This window comes from Condylura cristata, unplaced genomic scaffold (assembly GCF_000260355.1).
Source record: "Condylura cristata isolate star-nosed mole 26May11 unplaced genomic scaffold, ConCri1.0 scaffold00016, whole genome shotgun sequence".
NCBI lineage: Eukaryota > Metazoa > Chordata > Mammalia > Eulipotyphla > Talpidae > Condylura > Condylura cristata.
This window is the reverse complement of record NW_004567117.1, coordinates 22,241,199-22,260,550: the sequence shown is the minus strand read 5'-3', so window position 1 is coordinate 22,260,550 and position 19,352 is coordinate 22,241,199. Positions and strand designations below refer to the sequence as shown.

General features: G+C 42.0%; 1 protein-coding gene across 1 annotated transcript in view; it reads right to left on the bottom strand.

Annotated features, from left to right (window-relative positions):
* FHOD3 (formin homology 2 domain containing 3) overlaps positions 1–19,352 on the bottom strand; it is a 385,640-nt gene that overhangs the window by 10,683 nt on the left and 355,605 nt on the right. Inside the window, exons 20-25 of the mRNA XM_012725906.1 lie at positions 17,099–17,281; positions 15,423–15,542; positions 14,661–14,822; positions 10,673–10,863; positions 6,270–6,462; positions 1,181–1,355 (exon numbers count right to left, since the gene is read on the bottom strand). Coding sequence (XP_012581360.1) covers positions 1,181–1,355; positions 6,270–6,462; positions 10,673–10,863; positions 14,661–14,822; positions 15,423–15,542; positions 17,099–17,281 — 1,024 coding nt within the window. The remainder of the gene's footprint in view (positions 1–1,180; positions 1,356–6,269; positions 6,463–10,672; positions 10,864–14,660; positions 14,823–15,422; positions 15,543–17,098; positions 17,282–19,352) is intronic.

Sequence of the window (19,352 nt, the reverse complement as noted above, 5' to 3'; positions counted from 1 at the left end):
TTGGCTTAATGATGGAAATAGTTGGGAATAGCTAGGCACCATCCAGTCATAGACACATGTTTGCAGTTGAAATTTTACTGCAAATATGTAATGTGCTATAATTTAGTCATGATTTCTGCTATAAAATTCATACAAGTCAATTAAATACTTAAATAACACTTCTCAAAAGTAGTACCAGGATTTTAAATGCTCCATCACTGCATATGTTTGAGCCTGTGGTCAGAAGACAATGTTTTCCAATGACAAAGTCTTTCATTGTTATCTTTAAAAATCGTTTGTGCTGTTTTATCACGGCGGGCATCTCAGCAGCACTGCCAGACACTGAAGAGCACATTGTGCTTTTTCTGCTTTTACCCAAGGGAATTGATCTACTTGTTTCTATGAGAAGACTCGTTTTTTCCAACATCATAAAATTCTTTAAAAATTGATTCTTCTCAGAAATTAATATTTGAAATTGCTCCCAAAGTTTTCTGCATTCTTGGGAAGACCCAGGTATTCTCATTAGAGGTAAGAGGCTGCCTCGCGCACAGCTTTCAATAGGGACTGCAGTCTGGGAGTGAGTGCCCTCCTGAGGGGACAGCAATCGATACTGCAATTGTGTTTTGCCCTGCGATTTCTTGTTTTCCCCTTTCCCTATTGATTTGTCATTCTGTGTCTCACTTTGTATTGCCAAACTACCCTTTTCAAAACAGACAAACCTACATCCATTGCATTTGTTCATAATCTGTTTCAGAACACTGGGTCAGATATGAGGGTATCATCTGATCTTCCCACTGAGCCCCACTGAGCCCCACTGATTCTACTTCTCTAGGAGTCTGCTTGCGCTGTGAGGTATCCTGGAGCACTTAAAAGGACCAGCTTGTCCTAAGTCCAGGTTTGTAGATTTCAGCTTTGTGAGGGTGGCACTCCTACACGACCTCATTCTAAATACGGTTTTGTGTTTTGTTTTCTTAATCACCCCTTCTTTTGTGGGGAGCTGACCTTGCTGCCTGATTACCATTTATGCCTATTCTTCCTGGTGATGTTTACTTTCTCAGAATCTTGGGGCCACATATCAAAAACACTATACCCAAGATATTTACATATAATGCCACGAGGTTGAGGGGATAAAGGGTCAGAGACAAGGGCAGCAACCTATCACGCATGAGCAAGAAGGGAAGACTGGCCCCACCCAAGTTACCACGGCTGGCTCGGCTGCGCATGCGCATGCCCAGCACTGGGGTGGTGTCCTCCACTGCAGGCGAAGAGGTTTTCAGCACAGCCTTCATGTTCTCATGCTCAGCAGCATCCTCAGCGTAGCTCAGGCCCTGTGGCTGGCTGGGGGGCACGGGAGAACTGCCGGAGAACTTGCCTGACTGAAAGACAAAGCAGAGTTAGTGTGACAGGGCAACCCCGATACGAAATAGGTTGCCTGACTGTGAGCTCTCACCTGTGCACCTAAGAGGGAATTATAATAAGACTCAACTGCAGTTACACACAAAAAGGTTAATAAAGGGTTTATTTACAGAAAAGGGGATGGGGTTTGAAGAAATGAGTAACTCAGAAGAATTCAGGAACCATATCTGCTTCTAACACCAAACTCCCTGTATGAGATTTGAAATATGCCCTGTTTATCAAATGTAATGAGCTTTATTTTTTTTTTCAATGTCAAAAAAGGGGTTTTATTTTTCTTATAGATCACTTATAATGGTAGAATTTTAAGAAAAATTTTTTTGAAAAAGTGGGATTTGGTCACAGATTCACCCAACATTAAGGGCTGGAGATGAATTTTCCAATTCTAACACTATGCTGATAGAGAAGGAAATTGAACCCTTCAAGATGAGATGACTTGCCAAAGATCCCAAGGGGGGTAGTTTCAGGACTCAGATCAGAGTGTGACATAGAAATTCCCAGTGAAACTGAGTTTGGCAACACTTACTACTTCTGGTTGTGTCAAAAAGTTTAGTTGTTTTAATAAGCATTACATGCTCATGAGGATATTCTCCAATGCTAGCTAAACACAGAGTCAGGGCAGAGCTATGCTAGAACATCAGGCCATATGAACACAATGCCAAACATCTGGGTGAAAATAAAGTCCATCAAATTAGCATTTGCAAAGAGCAGCCACAGGGTCCTGGCTTCCTGTTTTCATCTAGTGTCCCAGTCCTGGTGACAGAGGCCAAGACACCATCTGCATTAGTCTCTCCTCGTCCAAGGCCATCAGCCTTGACTTGGGCTCTGGTCCTGGCATCTGTACCAGGTTCAGAAGGAAGAGTCCTGCCATTCCACCCCATCAACACACATGGATACAAATGGATCCAACAGATGCCAGTTGAAAATGAGCACAAGTCAGAGGCTACCTATATCTGGTGACTGTAGTGCTGGCTACCACTGCCCACTTCCTCTTTGACTGTAGGGCTCTTTGTGCGGTTATTCTAGAATTTACTTCTCCTACTTGAGTTGCCAGAAGGTTCATATAGAGGCCAGAAGGAAAATCCTCTTTTTTCCCATTTGATCCTGCCACTGTTGACAGGGCCTGGATTCAGGGACAGCTTGGAAAATGCAGTCAGCCCTTTGGTCCCTGGCACACCCAGCATGGGTGTTAGTGAGGAGGTTAGTGATCACACAGAAACCAACCAGAAAACATCCATGCATGCTTTAAGGCACTGAATGGTGCTGACACTTCATGCTGCTTGTTAGATTCTACAGCACGCCTGGGTAGATCAAATGTGACTTTTTTTTATGTTTATAAATAGTCATACCTCAATTTCATCTTCTTCATCAGTCTACCAAAAAGGACAGGACAGGATAGAAAAGACAGAAGGGATTCTTAGAAGGCACAAAGTCATCACAGATGAGATCATTTCAATGTCACATCAAATTCCAAATAAAGAACTTGGTGACTGCAACTGGAATATACCTTCTTAGACCCTGCAGGTATACCCTGTACCCTCAGCTGGACATTCGCTTCGTGAGCCTCAGGACCAGTCCTGATGAGTCACAAGGGACCTGTTGGAACTCCAGGCCAATCTCCTGAGGTTGCCCATAATGCAGTCAGCCAGCTGGCTCCATGCCCACTACAGCTCCACTTGCATCTCTGTGCCCCTCGTGTGTCTCGTAGAATCTGCCATCATCATCACCTCACTGTGGTCCCAGGAAGCAGACCAGTCTCTATCTGCCTAGTTCTGCCTGTCACCTGTCATCCCACTCTCATCCTAAGTGCTGGATCTTCCCTGTTCAGGCTGCCATGGCTGGACCTCATGAATCCTTTCACACACAGACCCAACAGGACAAGTGTCACCAGTGACCAAGCAAAATGTACTTATTACTGCCTGCTCAAAAACATGAAAGTCGGTTCCCTTGAAAACCTTAACCTCATGACAGCTGTCTGAGCAGTCATGTATACTTTAAATTATTGCCAGATAAAAGTTCTTGAAGTAACTTTGAATAAAATATCCCTTTTCTAAAAATAAATGGAGGGTGACAGTCATGCCAACCTCTTGATTTTAAATTAAACACACCCTCAATTTACGTGCTTCCACAGAGGTTACCAGGCAGGTCAGCAAATCAGACACAGGTTTTTGAGAACTGACTGAACGTTTGGGAGCTGAAATGACCAAATTCTTCTAGTTCATCTTGTTCCTATCAAAAGCATCAACACATGAGATGACAGTCCTGCTTTGCTAATTTTTTTAAGTCCTTGAGCTTATTTCTTTAACCAGGATAGTTGGCTTTTCTTTTTCTTAGCAATTAATACTATGCAAGGTGCTACATGTAAGATCTCTAGTCCTCTCAATAACCACTATTTCCTTTTTCCTAGAAGAGGAAGTGAGGAGCTTAGAGAGGTAAAGAGCCTCACCTGGGACTACCACAGCCTTCCTGGAGGGGCCCAGTGACTTACCCATAGCCTGAGTTCTCAACCCAGGTCAACCTCTGGGAAACCTGATTGCAGTTGGGACTCTGTTTCTCCTACCATATGGGTACTCGTCTGGGTACAGAACGCAGGCCTACTAAGGTCTTCTTAATGGACTTTATTCTTCCTCAATGAAATCTCTGCTTCAATCTAGTTCTGAGGCCTGTCATCCTCAGTCTGAGAACAGCAGGAAGGGCCAAGGTCACCTGTGTTACCTGGTCTATTTTGTAAGTCTAGAACCAGTTTCTGATAAAAGGATCAGAAATTACTTGTCTTCTCAGACTTTTCCCTGGAGCTGATGTCTCCTGTTACAAGAAAGGAGACTTTTTACATATTTAGCAAGAGGGGGAGGGAAAAGACACCCAGCAGATAGGAAGCCACCCCCAAATATGGAATTTTCAGATTTACTCAGATTTCTCTGTCTTAGAATCTAAGTTTTTTTCCCTAAAATCATCTGTTTTAATTGCTACCATATCCATCTTCATTTTTCTCCACGTGTAAATTAAAAACATATACATTTTCCCCCTAAAAGCGGTTTCCAATGCTAATATACTGCCTGCTTTTGTGCCCACTGGTTTAAGTTGTGTATACGTTGTTTTTCTAACTAGATGGTGACAGCCTGGGGCTAGAAGTGCTGAGAGCAAACTTTGGGAGTTTGAGATCTTGAAGTTGTACTGACTTAAGTTGTACTGACTTAAGTGACCATAGTCGGCTGTCCAGCAGATGGCAATCTTTCCACATGAATTATGCCTTTTTACCCACTAAAGACAGTTACTCTCTTTAGAGAATGAAGCTCAAAGCTTGCACTGTCCAGAATTTAATGGGAATTTAAATACTTTCGAATCAAACTCTAGACACATTTGTCCATGTTTATAAATAGGAAAGCTGAATGCTTGCAGAGAACAGAATTTTGAAATTAGTGGGATCTGAATAAAATCTTAAGAATTTGGCAAGATATTTTGATGTGTCTTCATAATTATAAGCATATTGGGCTTGTATTCTTCACCCTCCAATGTGTCTCATTTCCACGAAAATAAGCAATCCCCTTTTAAAACTTTTAAAAATAACGTTTTGGAATAAAATGTGGGCCATAGTTGCTCAAGTGGATTCAGTTAGCTTCCTGAGCCTGGCTCCTGGAGGCTCACAGACTTCAGGAGAGGAGATGCGAGACTCAGCAGATGATTCTGGCACTCAGAACTGCCAGGAGGCTCTAGAAAAGGCCTTTGCTGTAGAAGGGTGAGCTGATCACCCCTTAAGATCTTGGAAATTCCAAACAAGGGGTCTGACTGCAGTGAATGGTGGGGGGCTCAAGTTACGGTTCCCAGAACTGCCTTAAAATTCCAATAAAAATGTACAAGATAATGCATCCAATCCTCACGAAGATCAACCCCTGTGAAATCTGACAGCAGTTCGGACTCAGTTTCTCCTACAGTATGGATACTCATCTGGCTAAGAAGACGGCCCTACTGAGGTTTTCTTAATGGACTTTATTCTTCCTCAACGAAATCCCCCTGGCTTCCATCCAGCTGAGGCCTGGCATTCCCTGCACCTTAATCCTTTACCTAGTACGTCTTGAGAGCCAATACACTTCTCAAATATCTCTATACAGAAGGGATAAGCTTCATGAAGGCACATCAGGAGGCACCTTTGTGGCGTGTCTCTGTCACTGGCATTTTCACACATTTCTTCCCCCTCCACGTAAGCACCCCCCCATCTGAAAGTGCACTGCACCTGAGGCCCAGGTGGGCTCAGAGCTGATGGAGGAGAAATGGGGAAATGCCTAGAAGCAGGGGTATGCAGGTGAGTGCAGACTCCCAAGGGACTGCAGCAAACTACTGCTGACTCACTGCCTTCTGGGATCTCTTCCCATCTAGATATTCTGGACCAAAGGGATTGCCAGAGCCCATCATACTTTGTCTTCAAGCAATCACATCAGTTATTTGTCTATCCAAAGGCTGAGAAGGATGGTCAATGACTGACAGGTCATATAGCATTGTTATGGTGATCCAAATGCTAAGCCAATTCCCGAATCAATAATTTCTTTTTATGCTAAGTAGCATTTTTTTTACCTTTTTTCCTTCTCTTCCAATTTTCTCCACATCAGAGGTTGAAAATGAAATCATGCATTTGCTGTCTTCAGCATCATACACTACACCAACATAGGTTACAAGTTCTTCCATCAGCCACGTCTTTAATTTTATGTGCCCTACTTCCTAGTTCATTACGCAGCCGATTTTCACAGAAATGTAGGCACTTTTTGAAAGAGGAAACTTTTTTTTTAGTTAAAAGAAGCTCAGCCCCCAAATTGTGGGAAGGTTTATGGCTTTCCAGACTTTCAAAATAAAGGACAAAAAGGGATTGATCTTATGACACTTACATCGGTGATCATCTTTCCTCTGGTCTTATTTCTCTCTCTGTGGTTGGCCCGTTTCTGCTTCTGCTGCAAAACCCTTTCCCTGGTGGTGCGATACTCCAGTGCAAACTCACTAATGATCCTGCAGAACTTGTTTATGTTCACTTCCCGGATTGCATATGGTGGATGGCCCATGAAGAGCAAAAAGGAATGGAATCTGGAATGGAAAACAACAGTACAACAGCTTCAGTTTTAAGGAACAAAATTCAGCTATCAAGAAAAATAGTCTGGAAATACTGGCTTAACATGAAACTGCACAAGAATAAGAAACTAAAAATTATATGAAGAAAATATGTAAATAGTTTATGTATATATATATATGGACTCTGGCAATCTATAGATAGATAGATGCCTGGGTGATAAGGTAATATACACCTGAAGAGCTTTTACTTCTGAATCTGTAACATTATAAAACAATGTTATTTTAATAAAAATAACAAATTTAATAATAAAAAAGTAAGAAACCAATCAGTCAACAATATTGTTGTTAATTCTGGGCTTTGAGATTGAAGAAACTTCTCAATGAATATGCAAACAGTAGTCCAATTCAAGTCACTTTCTCACTGATGGAGCTTCTATCTGTGTGTGTGGGAGAATTTCAAATTAATTACTGATTCTTTTTTATCTAGCTATCTCTTCTAAAATGAACATATGAAAGTTTTGTAAGAAAAACGAGAAAGTAAAAAATGAAGAAGGATGTAAAATAGATTACAAAATAAAAGTTATGTTTCCAAATATCAAAAGCAAAATGAAAAAAATGTCAGGAATATATTGCCATCTCTTGATTATATAAGAACTAAATAAGGAATAAAAAAATGTTGCTTAGCAATTCCATGGGAACTGCTTTCATGAATATTTAGAATAGACAATGTTAAATGTTATATCATGTTAAAGGATGGTCCATAAAAATAATTATAAAGTTACTTACAGAGCCTTTACAGAAAACTCTTTCACAGTGAACTCTTTCACTGAGAAAAAAATTTTCTTGAATATCGTAATCTTAATTGAATTAATATACACCAAACAAACTATACAAACTAGATTTCTCAGTTCTTTCTAGCTATTTAATTTGTAAATTAAACTTTACTGGGTTCTTATTTAAATTTTTTTAATAAATGAAATAAGCAAACAAGTTTCCAATTTTAAGTTATCAGATTATGAACAAGTTACTAGGAGACAGAGGGAAATTTTTCTGAAGAATTAACAATATTATATAAACAATACCACTATATGTAGACAAACACTTTGGCTCTGGTCCCTCTAACTTTTACAGTTTGAATAGGGGCTAGGTTGTTTCCAAATGAGGGACATGAACTTATTCTTTTTGCAAAGAATAATAATGTGAAGCGTATAACATGTCTTAAAGGGGACTTAAAAATGCTATTAAAGCCAAAGATGTTTTAGCTAGCTAAAACTCCCAAGGGAACGCAAAATGTATAGATGTGCATGACTTTGGATTAGGCAATGATTTCTTAGAGATACCAAAAGAAGTATTAACAACTAAAGAAAACAGAGAAATTGAAACTTAATCAAAATGAAACTCTTTTTGTGCACCAAAGGACATCATCAAGAGTACAAAGAAGCTGCAGAATGGGAGAATATATTTGTAAGTCATATGTTTGGTAAGGGATTTACCAAGTACATATAGAAAAACCATGCACCCCTTACATTATAAAGATAAAAAATAAACAAAGGTTTTAATGAGAGATAATCCTCAAAAAATATGCAGATTAGCAATAAGCACATGGAAAGATGTTCAACATTCTTAGTCATTAGAGAATCACAAGTCAAAGCTCATTGAGATATTACTTCATACTATGAGGATTGCTAAAATACAGAAAATAGCCAGTGCCAGTGAGGATGTAGAAAATAGTGGGAACATAAAACACTGAGCTGCCGTGGAGGTCTGGGTGTTGTGAGAATCGACTGCCACTTTGCCACTGTGGAGGTTTGATATCTTCCATGCCAAGAGTCATGGAGTAACATCTGTATAACCACTGCTGCTTTTTAAAAAGTGCCCTGTTAAGTGGCTCGTTAATTACATAGTTGCATGGGCTGAAAAAAAAGACGAAGGTTTACCTGTTTGCAGCTTTCTAATGTGACGTCTTATACTTATGTGACGTCTTATACTTATACTTTATCTGCAAAGCTTTCACCCGCCATCCAATGAATGATTGTGAACTAAGGATTTTCTCTTTTCTGGCTGTCAGTCCCTCACTGTGAAAGGGGAACCAGTTAGAGCTCAGCAGTCCTAGGCTCCTGGGAATCTTGGTAGTAAAGGAGGGAAAGACAAACCACAATCCCTGGGGTTCTGAGTCCCTCATGTCCCTTTCAACAGGAAAATCCTGCTCTAATCAGTTCTAGCTACGGGGTAGATGGGCTCCGCTCATGATTCACTTGCCCCCAGAGTGGAGTGATTTAGCTACTTTGGCTTGGCCACTGCCTGGAGCTCCCACCTCTGTGCCATGCCCTTTCCTCTACCCCCCGTGATATTAGTGAATTCTTGGCTTACCATGGTCATCCCAGTTGGGTGGCTAATAGGGAGTGTAGGCTGGGATTCAGGTCACCTAAGAGCAACCATCATTCAGTGACCAGCTGACCAAGGAGAATGCATATATGTATACATATAGACATATATACACATACACACATATATGTGTGTACATTATGCCCTAAGGAACAGAGGTATCCACAAATGAATATAAATGAATTTTTATCTGTCAGGGATAAAGTGGTTACTGTGACCAGGCATAATAGCTTTACAAGACTTTCGAAAAATTGCTCCAGCTTCAAGACATTTCAAATGGAAACTATTTGTTTATTTGAGCAGTTTTTTAAGTTGGAAATCATTTGTATCATACAAAGCATGGAGGGCCAAAGCAGCTCACATTCCCTGCCTTCCCTCTTTAACCATGTTAAAAGCACAGTGTACTTTAGTTTCAAGAAGAAATTTGACAAAAATCTCTAAGAAGATCTTCTTACCCAGAGGGCAGCTGTGAGGTCTCGATGAAGCACAGGGAGGTGGGTTTAGGTCAAGCAACTAAATTCCAGAAGTGCTAATGGATAGAGAATTGTCAACCTAGGGGGAATATTCTGTTCTTTATTCCTCTCAGACCACCCCCTTCTCAACAGTCTGGATCAAGACCCAGGCAGTATAGTAACCAAAAGCAGCAAATGGTATAAGGGGAGAGAGGATGCACACATACATGTGTGTGCACGTGCACACACACACACGAAATCAGGTTCTTAAAAGGTCTGTCTGGCTTTAGGGAATGCAAAGGAAAGAAAGAAGGTGAAAGGAGGGAGGGGAAGGGAAGAGGGATGAAATAATAAAAAATGAGAAATGTACCAAGATAAATGAAAATATCACACCTGGTTAAAAATTAATGATAAAGGTCCCAAGAACAAGACTGGGAATTGCTGGAGGAGCAGATCTGGGAACAGACTGTGGCTGAGATGGCACCAGCGCAGTCTGAGGTTGCTGGACAGGCTACCTGCACAGAACTGCAGGGAGGCCTGCTTCAGAGGCGTTGTTATCAGACCACCTGCCCCAGGTAGACCAGAGCCTACAGGTGTACACATGTGCTTACCCAGCTAACAGCCCAGATCCTAGAGCACTCAGACCCTAGAGGCCAGGATGACCCTGGTCACATAGGAGGCTGTGTGACAAGCAAAGGAAAGGAAAGCATTGGTGGGTAGAAGGAAATATCTTTGCTTGGGAGCCTGGAAGTTCCAAGGTCCTTGGCTGCCCCTCACAGGTGAAAGAGCCCTGGATATTCCTGTGCCCATCAGGTTTACATACAGGGCTCACAGCTGTAGGCAAGTAGGTCTGACATCACTCTCCCACATTCTGTGACTGAGGATAGTCCAACAGGTCTGACATCACTGCTGTGTCTTCCACATTCTGTGACTCTGAGGACAGTCCAATAGCCAGCCTCGGCTCACCCGGGCAGAGTGCTGCACTAAGCCACCATCAGAGAAGCAATGAGTGGGTGGCCTCCGAGGACAGATGACAGATGATATAAAGGAGTTGAGCTAATAACAAGTTGAGCTGCCTGAAAGGAAGAAAACTCTCACAGCCCTCTACAGAAGCAGGCTCGAGACTCAGGGCTCAACTTGTCAGGTGTTAATTCCTGACTAAGTAGGATTTTGGGATGACATTTTCTCTGAGATCCTTTCCAATGTCAAGAGTCAATGGCATCATATTACTGTCACATGTGTAAGAAAAGTGAAGCTTGTGCATCAAAAGTGCACTTACCATGTATCCTGAATTTACAGGATAACTTTTGTCCCTTTAACATTCAAAGGTACAAAGTATTTTCAACATGCCATTTAGTGGATATTTATGAGTTCCTCCACTCACTTACCTGTTAATTATTCTTCTATGGACTATCTTTAAGATGATAATTCGCTCTGCACAGTCTTTTAGGAACTCGGACATTCGTTGTTTTAAAACTGGTTTCATTTCATGTTTTGCAATTGCCTTGAGGTGATCCCATGAAGCTTTGCATCTTCTCTCCATCTGACATAAATTATCCTGAAGTTGATCAAAGTCAACCTGAAAATCACAGAGAGAACATGGCAAATGCACTGAAATAACCAGACACCAACCTAGACCAGGAAACCAAACTGCCTCTGGGAAGAAATCAACATCAAAACCAAATTTACATCTTGAAATACAAACATATTTATGGCCCCAAAATTACCCACATGTGTATTTGTCATTATCTCGACATCAAATTATTCAGTGATAGAACTGTTCTCCAAATGAACCCAACACAAGTCTCACCTCTTTTTTTTATTATTTGGAAAGAAATCTTAGAAAAGTCTTTGGAAACTGTAAATTAAAACATGATATCAAGGAAGCCTAGTACAAGATGAACTGAGCAGATGTCTCATAAATTTTTTCAAAGCACTCTCGTTCTCAGAGATGATATTTCACGGGAGGTTGGAGAAACTCACCATAGTCACACATGGATGGCTCCGCTTTGCCGGGGCCAGCTAAGGGGCAGCCAGTTTCTCTTCACCATCATCTCTTTTACACTGTGTGACAAATTATTTTATTTATCCACCCACTAACTCATTCGACCAACCCCATGGAGAAACTAGTGCTCCCAGTCTTTAGTCCACATTCCAATAACACAATGACAAATGTTGACCAAGTTGCTATTCTCAAGGAGGATCATCATCTACACAGGTGAGTATCAAGCACCAGGGACACATGGAACCCACCCAGTGAAGGCAAACATGCATGTGTATGTGCTGTTAGAGCATGTGATCCTGCCAGGAGCTGCAAGCCATGAGCACCAAAAATTAACGTGACCTTGAGGAAACTGATAATGGTTTGAGTTGATTGAAGTAGCCTGAGGTGACTTTTAACATAATGCTTTTTATAAATTTCTACACTAAAGTTTGTGTGAACACAGGATGAGTCTAGAAAAGATACACTTGAGGGTGTTTAATGAAGGGAGATGCAGGATGAGTGGGGGGGGAAACAGAGGCAGAGGCAAACAAGTGAGCTAAAGGGAGGCAGCAGAGAAATGCTGGGAGAAAAGAAGAGTCAGACCAAAGTCAGAAGGGGAAAGAGAAAGGATGTGGAGGTGAGTTGCCATTGCTTAGATGCCACTGACTGTGGTTACAAGGTTCCAAGTGACTGGATAAGAGTCAAGGGGTCTTGATGGGGCAGCCTCAGACCTCCAGTCAGAAAGAATGGAATAGTCAAGTCAACGAACGTCTATTCTGTGAGAGGATCTGCCACCAGACAGGAGGAAGACATGCTTACCACAGAGAATATCAAGGGGTCCAGGCAAGACATCACACAAAGAGTCAAATAAGAGGAGACAAGTTTAAGCAGAACTCTGAGATTCAGGTAAGCAAGTTCATGGGACTTTGAGCAAAATGGTTTGTTTACAACTGAAAGAATCCTCTGAACAGACTAAAGAAATCTTCAATTTCCAAAGATACAATGGAGCTAAGGGGGGAAATCTGGCATTCAGCTGAGTGGATAACAAATGTAAATTTAGAAAATGCTTGAACAGTTCAAAGAGAAGTCCAGAAAAGGATCCAGATGACTGGGGATTGACAAGTGATGTCTAGGAGGTCTAGGAGATTTAAAGCCAGTTGTAATAGGTCTAACTACAACTCTGAATCTGTCCTTGCTGGCATCTGGCAGTGACCTTGATCCACAAAAGTTTTAAACACTTTAATACATCTAATGACTTCAATTCATCTTAAATACATGTACCCCATAGCGTTGTGTAGTCTAACCAGATGATACTGGTTCAGCACTGCAGTGACTACTGTGTGGGCAGGGAGATATGATGTGAGATATGGTTTTCTGTGAAGAGAGAAATCTGCGTTCCTAAGGTAGAAGTAGAAGTATTCTCACTGCCAACCCGGTGGGCAACTTTTAAGGAAAAGCAGTTTGAGCATTGAGTTTAATGCTGCATCATTTGAGAGGACTGCAAGACTGTTTCATGATGTACATGAACTGAGTCTTCACATCATCAGAATCTGTTACAAGTTCAACTTTGGAGAGGACAAATTGATGCCGAGTGAGGTCAAGTAGCCAGTGAGACTGCCCCAATGGAAAGTGGTGGAACTGGGACTTGAACCCAAAACTCCCTTGGCTCCAGAGTCTAAGATCCCAACCTGTGTAACTTAAACTTAGGCTTGGTCCTAACAAGTTCCATGTCAGGGAGAAAGCAGGCCTGGCCTAGGTACAAGAAGGAAGTCCTTACAAAAGTTCTCTCCTGAGGACTGCTCCACATGGGTCACCCACTGGAGTAGGGAGACATAAGCTGCAAAGTCTTATCTTAATCAAAGTAGTCTGGGAACCTGTGGGACCACTCAGGCCAGGAGGAGAGGGCTGTGGTGGGGAAATACACAAATGAGCATGATACTTTCAAAAACATGTCACAAATTCTTTGATTCGTGTCCCTTCAAAATGTAAAGTTTAATATACTGCCCTCTGGATGTGTGGCAGATTAAGTAACTTGGTTCTAACGGATGAGACATAAATACTAGGTCATAAAAAGGACTTAGAGCTTCTGCCATGGCCCTTTCTCGCTCGTCACATAATAAGTGAGGTTATCTCCTCTGCCGTGAGACACGACGAGTAAGCAATTGAGTCAGTTCTCCAAGGCCACTCAAGCCTTCAGGTGACTGCAGCCTTGAAAACAGGCTTCCTTAGACTTCAGCCTGACTGAAATCTAATCAAAGACACCAAGGCAGAACCATTCATGACATTAACATTCTTACTGTCTTTTATGGGTTGACTTTTATCACTCAAAAATTCATACATTGAAATCAAACCTCCTATCCCCTCTATATACATCAGAATGTGATAATACTTAGAAATTGGGTTGTTTCAGATATAATTATTTACATTAGAATGAAATCATACCGAGGGTGGACTTGTAGTTCAATATAACTGGTGTCATTATAAGAAGCATAAATTTGGACACAGACACTGAGGAAGAATGCCACGTGAAGACGAAGGCAGAAGAGTTGGCAGCAAACCACCAGGAACTAGTAGAGAACTATGGAACAGACTTCCCTTTCACAAGGAATTAACCCTGCCACCATCTTTATCACAGACTATTAGCTTCTATAATAGTGAGACCAAAAATAAATCTTGTTTTTCTAGACTACTGAGTTTGGAATACTTAGTCACAGCAACCCTAAGATACCAGTACATTGCTAAACGACTAGTTCTAGTTTTGGAAGTCATTTGTTACACAAGCAGGTAATACAAGCAGGTGCAATGTGAGGGATGAGAACCCGTGTTACTAGCCTCCTGTATTCCCTGGAGCCGTGGGGTGATGTCAGTATTCACGTGTCACTTTGCTCTTCTTTTAGGAGTAGCCAGGCTCCAGCCATTTCCACCAGCACCATGTACTGTTTAGAGTCCAAACAAACTGCCCCCTTCATGTAAAATCACGGGGAGGGCCAATGGGGAGAGAATGGACCAGGGTGTTGTGTGCTGGTTCCACATCTTACTGCAAGGGAGTCTTAGGAAGAGTCACAGCTTGTCTTTGAACACAGGCTGGAGAGCTTTAATGTGCTTGGCACTTAGCCCCGCTTAACAGTGGCGTGGGGGTGAGTACTCGGATGACAGGCTTGTCTCACATTTCTCAGTAGGAAAGAATCTGATGGCAAATCTGAGATGGGAAAACCATCTTAAAAGTCCATTAGAAATGGCATAAGACGAGTCGAATTCACAAGCTCTAGGGCAGAGGATGCCAGCAGCACTTGGGCGCTTTCCTTCAGAGCCTGTGCCTCAGAGATGGCCGGCCCAGAGCCAGCACAGTGGGGGAAAAGGCGCAGCCCACACTCATCCGTCCACAGACGTACCTTGGCTGACCTGGTGACGGCTCCGATCTCCGAGTACAGATCAGAGCTATCTGGGAAGTTTTCCACCACCATGGTGCACACGTGGTGGAGAAGTGACTGCTTGTGCACGGTGTCTTTGACTTCTGGAACCTTCTCGAGGTAGCTTAATTCAAATGCTTTGGCCTGTTTGGTGCAAAAACAGAGCAAGTTTGATGCAGGCTCTTAGAAAAGCACCAATCAACACCCTGCTGGAGAAGCTCAGTTTCCTCCATCGGTGCAGCAGCTCAGACACACAGCCCATTACCTGTGGCTGATCACACATGGACCAGGTACACTGAGAAATGACAGAAGCCCTGCCTGTTTCCATCAGGGTCTGTCACGGACTGTCCCAGGGCTCCACCTGCCAAACAGGGTCCTGTGGGTATGGGTCTCTAGCATCTGGGTGTTCACAAATTCTTCCTCCCCTTGTCTTATTACTTTTGGCTCCTTGGCCGGTAGTTAAAAAAGAAAGAAAATATCTTTCATATCAGGTTTGAGAGAGCTGAACTCATAAGGAACTGTGTGCTCATTTTTCTAAGTTTCTTATTTATAGTAAGATACAGGTTGTCATAAATAGGCCCAGATTGATAAAGGACAAAACTCTTCTAGATTTCACATAAAGCTATGAAAATTGCTTGTGCAATTGTACACTGGGGCGCCAGAGACACAACCTCCACCAGCAAAGGAGGCTCAGGAGGTCCATGACAAGGGAAGGTGGCAGGATGAGGGATATGAAACACTTACATTAGTTCCATTTAGAAAGTTCCCAATGGCTAAGAGAGTAGACAAGATGAAGCCCAAGGTTTTATTGTTCTCCAATTGGTCTATTCCTTCCTTCAGGTCCAAAAGAGGTTCTGCCACTTCCTTTCAGTTAAAAAAAATAAATAAAGGCAATGATAAAGAATGTGTACCTTGGCTTCATTTTGTTGTTCTTTGCTTTTGTTCAAGGAGCAGAGTTCTGCCCAGCACAAGGCAATCTCACAGGTGGAGACACACTCCTTGTTATAGAAAAGGGCCAAAAGGATCAGGGAGAAAGTCTCATCCCCAAAGTCTTCCTAGTGGAGACATGTGGCTGCAGAAGCTTGTGCTGGTTGACAGATGTGGTCTTTCCTTGTTTCTGCTCATCTACCAAGGTCAAGATGGGCCCTTATATCACAATCTCCTCTCATCTCTCTTCAACCGGAGCTTACATCTACGACATTCTTCCCTTACAGATTCCTTCAGTATCTCAACTACAGTCTTCCTCTTTGCCTCTCTCTTTCCAGGCAGATGATGCTAGAAATTGTGGCTTCCTTGGCCCTGTCTCATAGCTTCCCCTCCAGGCATTCTGCAGCAAGCCACCTCTTGAGTACTTTCTAGAAAGCCACCATCCTCACTAATCCCACAGCCTTCATAACTCCCACTCTGACTTCTAGCCTTTCCTGTGGCCTCACAGCCACAGTCTCCCCTTCTCTATCTACTGTCGCTATATGAACCCCACTTCCATGTCCTACTAGGCTTCTACCATAGCTTATACCCCCAAACCAGAAGGTTCAGCTTCATTCTCTCCAGCAGTAGCGCTTCTGCCAGGCTACCCTGCCAATCCCCAACCAAAGTGGACCCAGTGATCTGATTTGTCCATTACATGACCTCACTTTGTTTGAGAAGGTCACCTGAACATACTGACCAGCTCAGAGACCAAGTCATGCCAGGTCACTTTAGCAGTCCTAGGTCTCCCTTCCTGCCCTACTCCTGAATGACTGTGAATACCCACAGCCACCTCTCTGCCCTTCACTGGAAGATGGTGGCCACACAGCACCTCCTCCTCTGGGCACTTAGAGTCTGCCTCCTCTGGGCACTTCCCCTCAGTGAAGTTCACCCTCCACTCTCTGTCCTCTCCACTGGTTCCTTCAGCTCAGCTTGCAGAGATTATTATCCAACACCAGAGGCAGTGTGCTTCTCTATACCCTACTCCAGCCGAGTCCCCCGTGTCTCCACTGTCAAGGTCCCTTTCTATTCTGCTCTCACCCTTAAGAGATCTCTTCCATTTCCAACTTTCTACAATACACTCTCAATGGGACCGTGACCTGCTGATTGCCACAGGCAGTGACAGTTTAGTTGTTTATCATCATGTGGGAGGACACAGGTCATTTTCTAGAGTGTCTGTCCTCCAAATATTTTTACTTTCATGGAGTCCAAAAAGATTCAATTGATACCTTTTTTTAACATGTCACCTGATAGCCACAATCAAGTGTGTGAATCTGGTGCCAGGCAGATACTTTAAAACAAACCTTCATGAGCAGGGTGCCGAGCACTAGGATGGACACAAAATTCCCGTCAACCCTGTCTGAGGAATAGTACTTCACTACCTTCTCCATACCAAACTGACCTTCTCAACAGTGGGGGTGCAGGAGTGGCTGCCTCTATTCATAAGTGTTTACCTTTTCTGTAGTTTCATAATCCATTTTGAATGCCCAGAGGTGGAGTCGAGCTGAGAGCTCGCTGATTGAAGAGAGTGTGAGGAGGAATTGCTCGGCACTGCCCAGGGGCACGTCAGGGTTGGCCAGCTGAGCTTCCTGGATTTTCTGCTTCTCTTCTTCAGTGGGAATCATAGTTAGAATTTTCTGGAAAGGAGGGAGGATACAGTTATATTCTCATCATTTTCTCAGTGATGAAAAACATCCAACCTCTTCGATGCTTGCAAATTCGTATTGCAATTTCCCTACCTGGTAACAGATATTGTGTTGTCAGCATTTATATATACACATGTATGTGTGTGTGCTTATATATATGATCATTATAAACCAAATAAACTTCAGAAATTAAATGTGCTAGGTAGCAACTAAAAGGCTGTTGGCTGGATGGCCATATAAACAGACCTAGGGAACTAGAGGGAAGGCCAAGTAGGTGTATCAAGTTATTTAATAATATTCTGAGCTCACTCATGAGCTTTTCATGTGTGAGCTGACCTTAAATACAACATCAAAGGCTTTAAGACCTGAACTACTGGTCTCACAGTGTTGGCACCCACTTTGAAAAACAGCTGATGTTGGAATCTCAGGTCCCAGAAGGCAGGTCAAAACCTGTGGCCTGAACTCCAACAAGGGAAGGAATAATTTTCAGTTTGTTTTGAACTATCTGATATAAAGCCTAGACAGTGAAAGGACAAGGTAACCAAGTTTCAAGCCACTAGTCCTAAAGAATGTAGATAGGAAATCCTTCCCAGAAGGCTCCTAAAGCATAAATAGCAATATATTAAGGTGTGGAAACAAAAGCAACCTACATGCCCATTGGGAGAGACTGGGGCAAGAAGCTGTGATGGACCAACAGTGTGGAATGTGGCAGACCCATACAACAGAATGTGACTCAACATAAGGAAAATGTCGCCATTTGCAGCAAATGGAGGGTGCCTGCGAGGATTACATGGAGTAAAGCGAGTCAAAATGACAAAGATAAAAACTGGAAATTTATAAAGCAGACAGTTTGACAAAGGAAAATATTTATGAAACCAGTGTCACTAGTAAATGAAATGAAGTTCCTGAGATTAAGAGGGAAGGAGGAAAGGTGAAGGAGCTATAAGGGATGGTGGTGGGCAAATAAAAAGAGTACAGAAAGTATTTGTGTGTGCGAAAAATAAATGAGTCACTTCTCAATTGTTTATCTCTAGAAATGGCCAAATCATTATGGCCCTCGGTCGTAACTAATGGTCTAAGAATAGGGTCAGAGAAGTAGGTATTTTATTGTTTGGTGGATTTTTTTTGAATGCAGAGGAATTTACTTCAGTATTTTAATTTAAGGTATTTAAATATTATCTACCACTAAATTAAACAAAAGGGTTTATAATTACAATACTGTAAAAAAAAAATGGGAAGACAATTGACCTAGAGTATTAATGGATGAGCACTTTTCTCCCTTTGCTATATATAGCAGATAAGTTATACAGAAGAAACTAACTTCTCTTTCTAAAAGTAACATATGATCTACATAGATAAAACAACATATGGAGCAGAAAAAAGATGGAAATGTGCTATCTTTTATAGAGAAATATGTTAAAATATAGTAAGATTACTTCAATATGCAAAATCAATGCAATTAATCTACCATATTTAAAAGTCTGAACAAAGAGTTTACCAATATTGTAAGATATATTGTTAGTATATATAAACTCCATTTTATTCCTACATATTGATAACAAATACAAATCAAAGTTATAAAATAAAACATTTATAATAAAATACTTTTTATATATCTAGCAAGGCATGTAAAGGAGCTGGAAAGCAGAAAATGCTGATGAAAACACTCAAAGCAGACCTAAGTAAATGGGAAAATATTCTGTTTATACACTGACTCAAGAGGTGCATTTTCCCCAAACTGTTCTATAAATTTGACTCAAAGGCAATAAAAATACCACCATAATTTGTGTGTGTGTATGTGGCTATACACACTCACTCTCTAAAACAAGGTAGATGGGACCAGAACCACTAAAACAATGTTGAAAAAAGAATAACCTTGGAAGAATCACATCACTTGACTTTAAAATCTACTGTAAAGCTATACTAACAAGGCACTAGGGTATGGGATGCGAATTCACTAAGAGGGCACAGGTGGGCCCTCCCTGGTGGCGCAGCGGGTTAAAGCACAGCACTGAGAAACTAAAGCCACTTCCGCATGAGTTCGATCCCCGCCTGCCCCGGA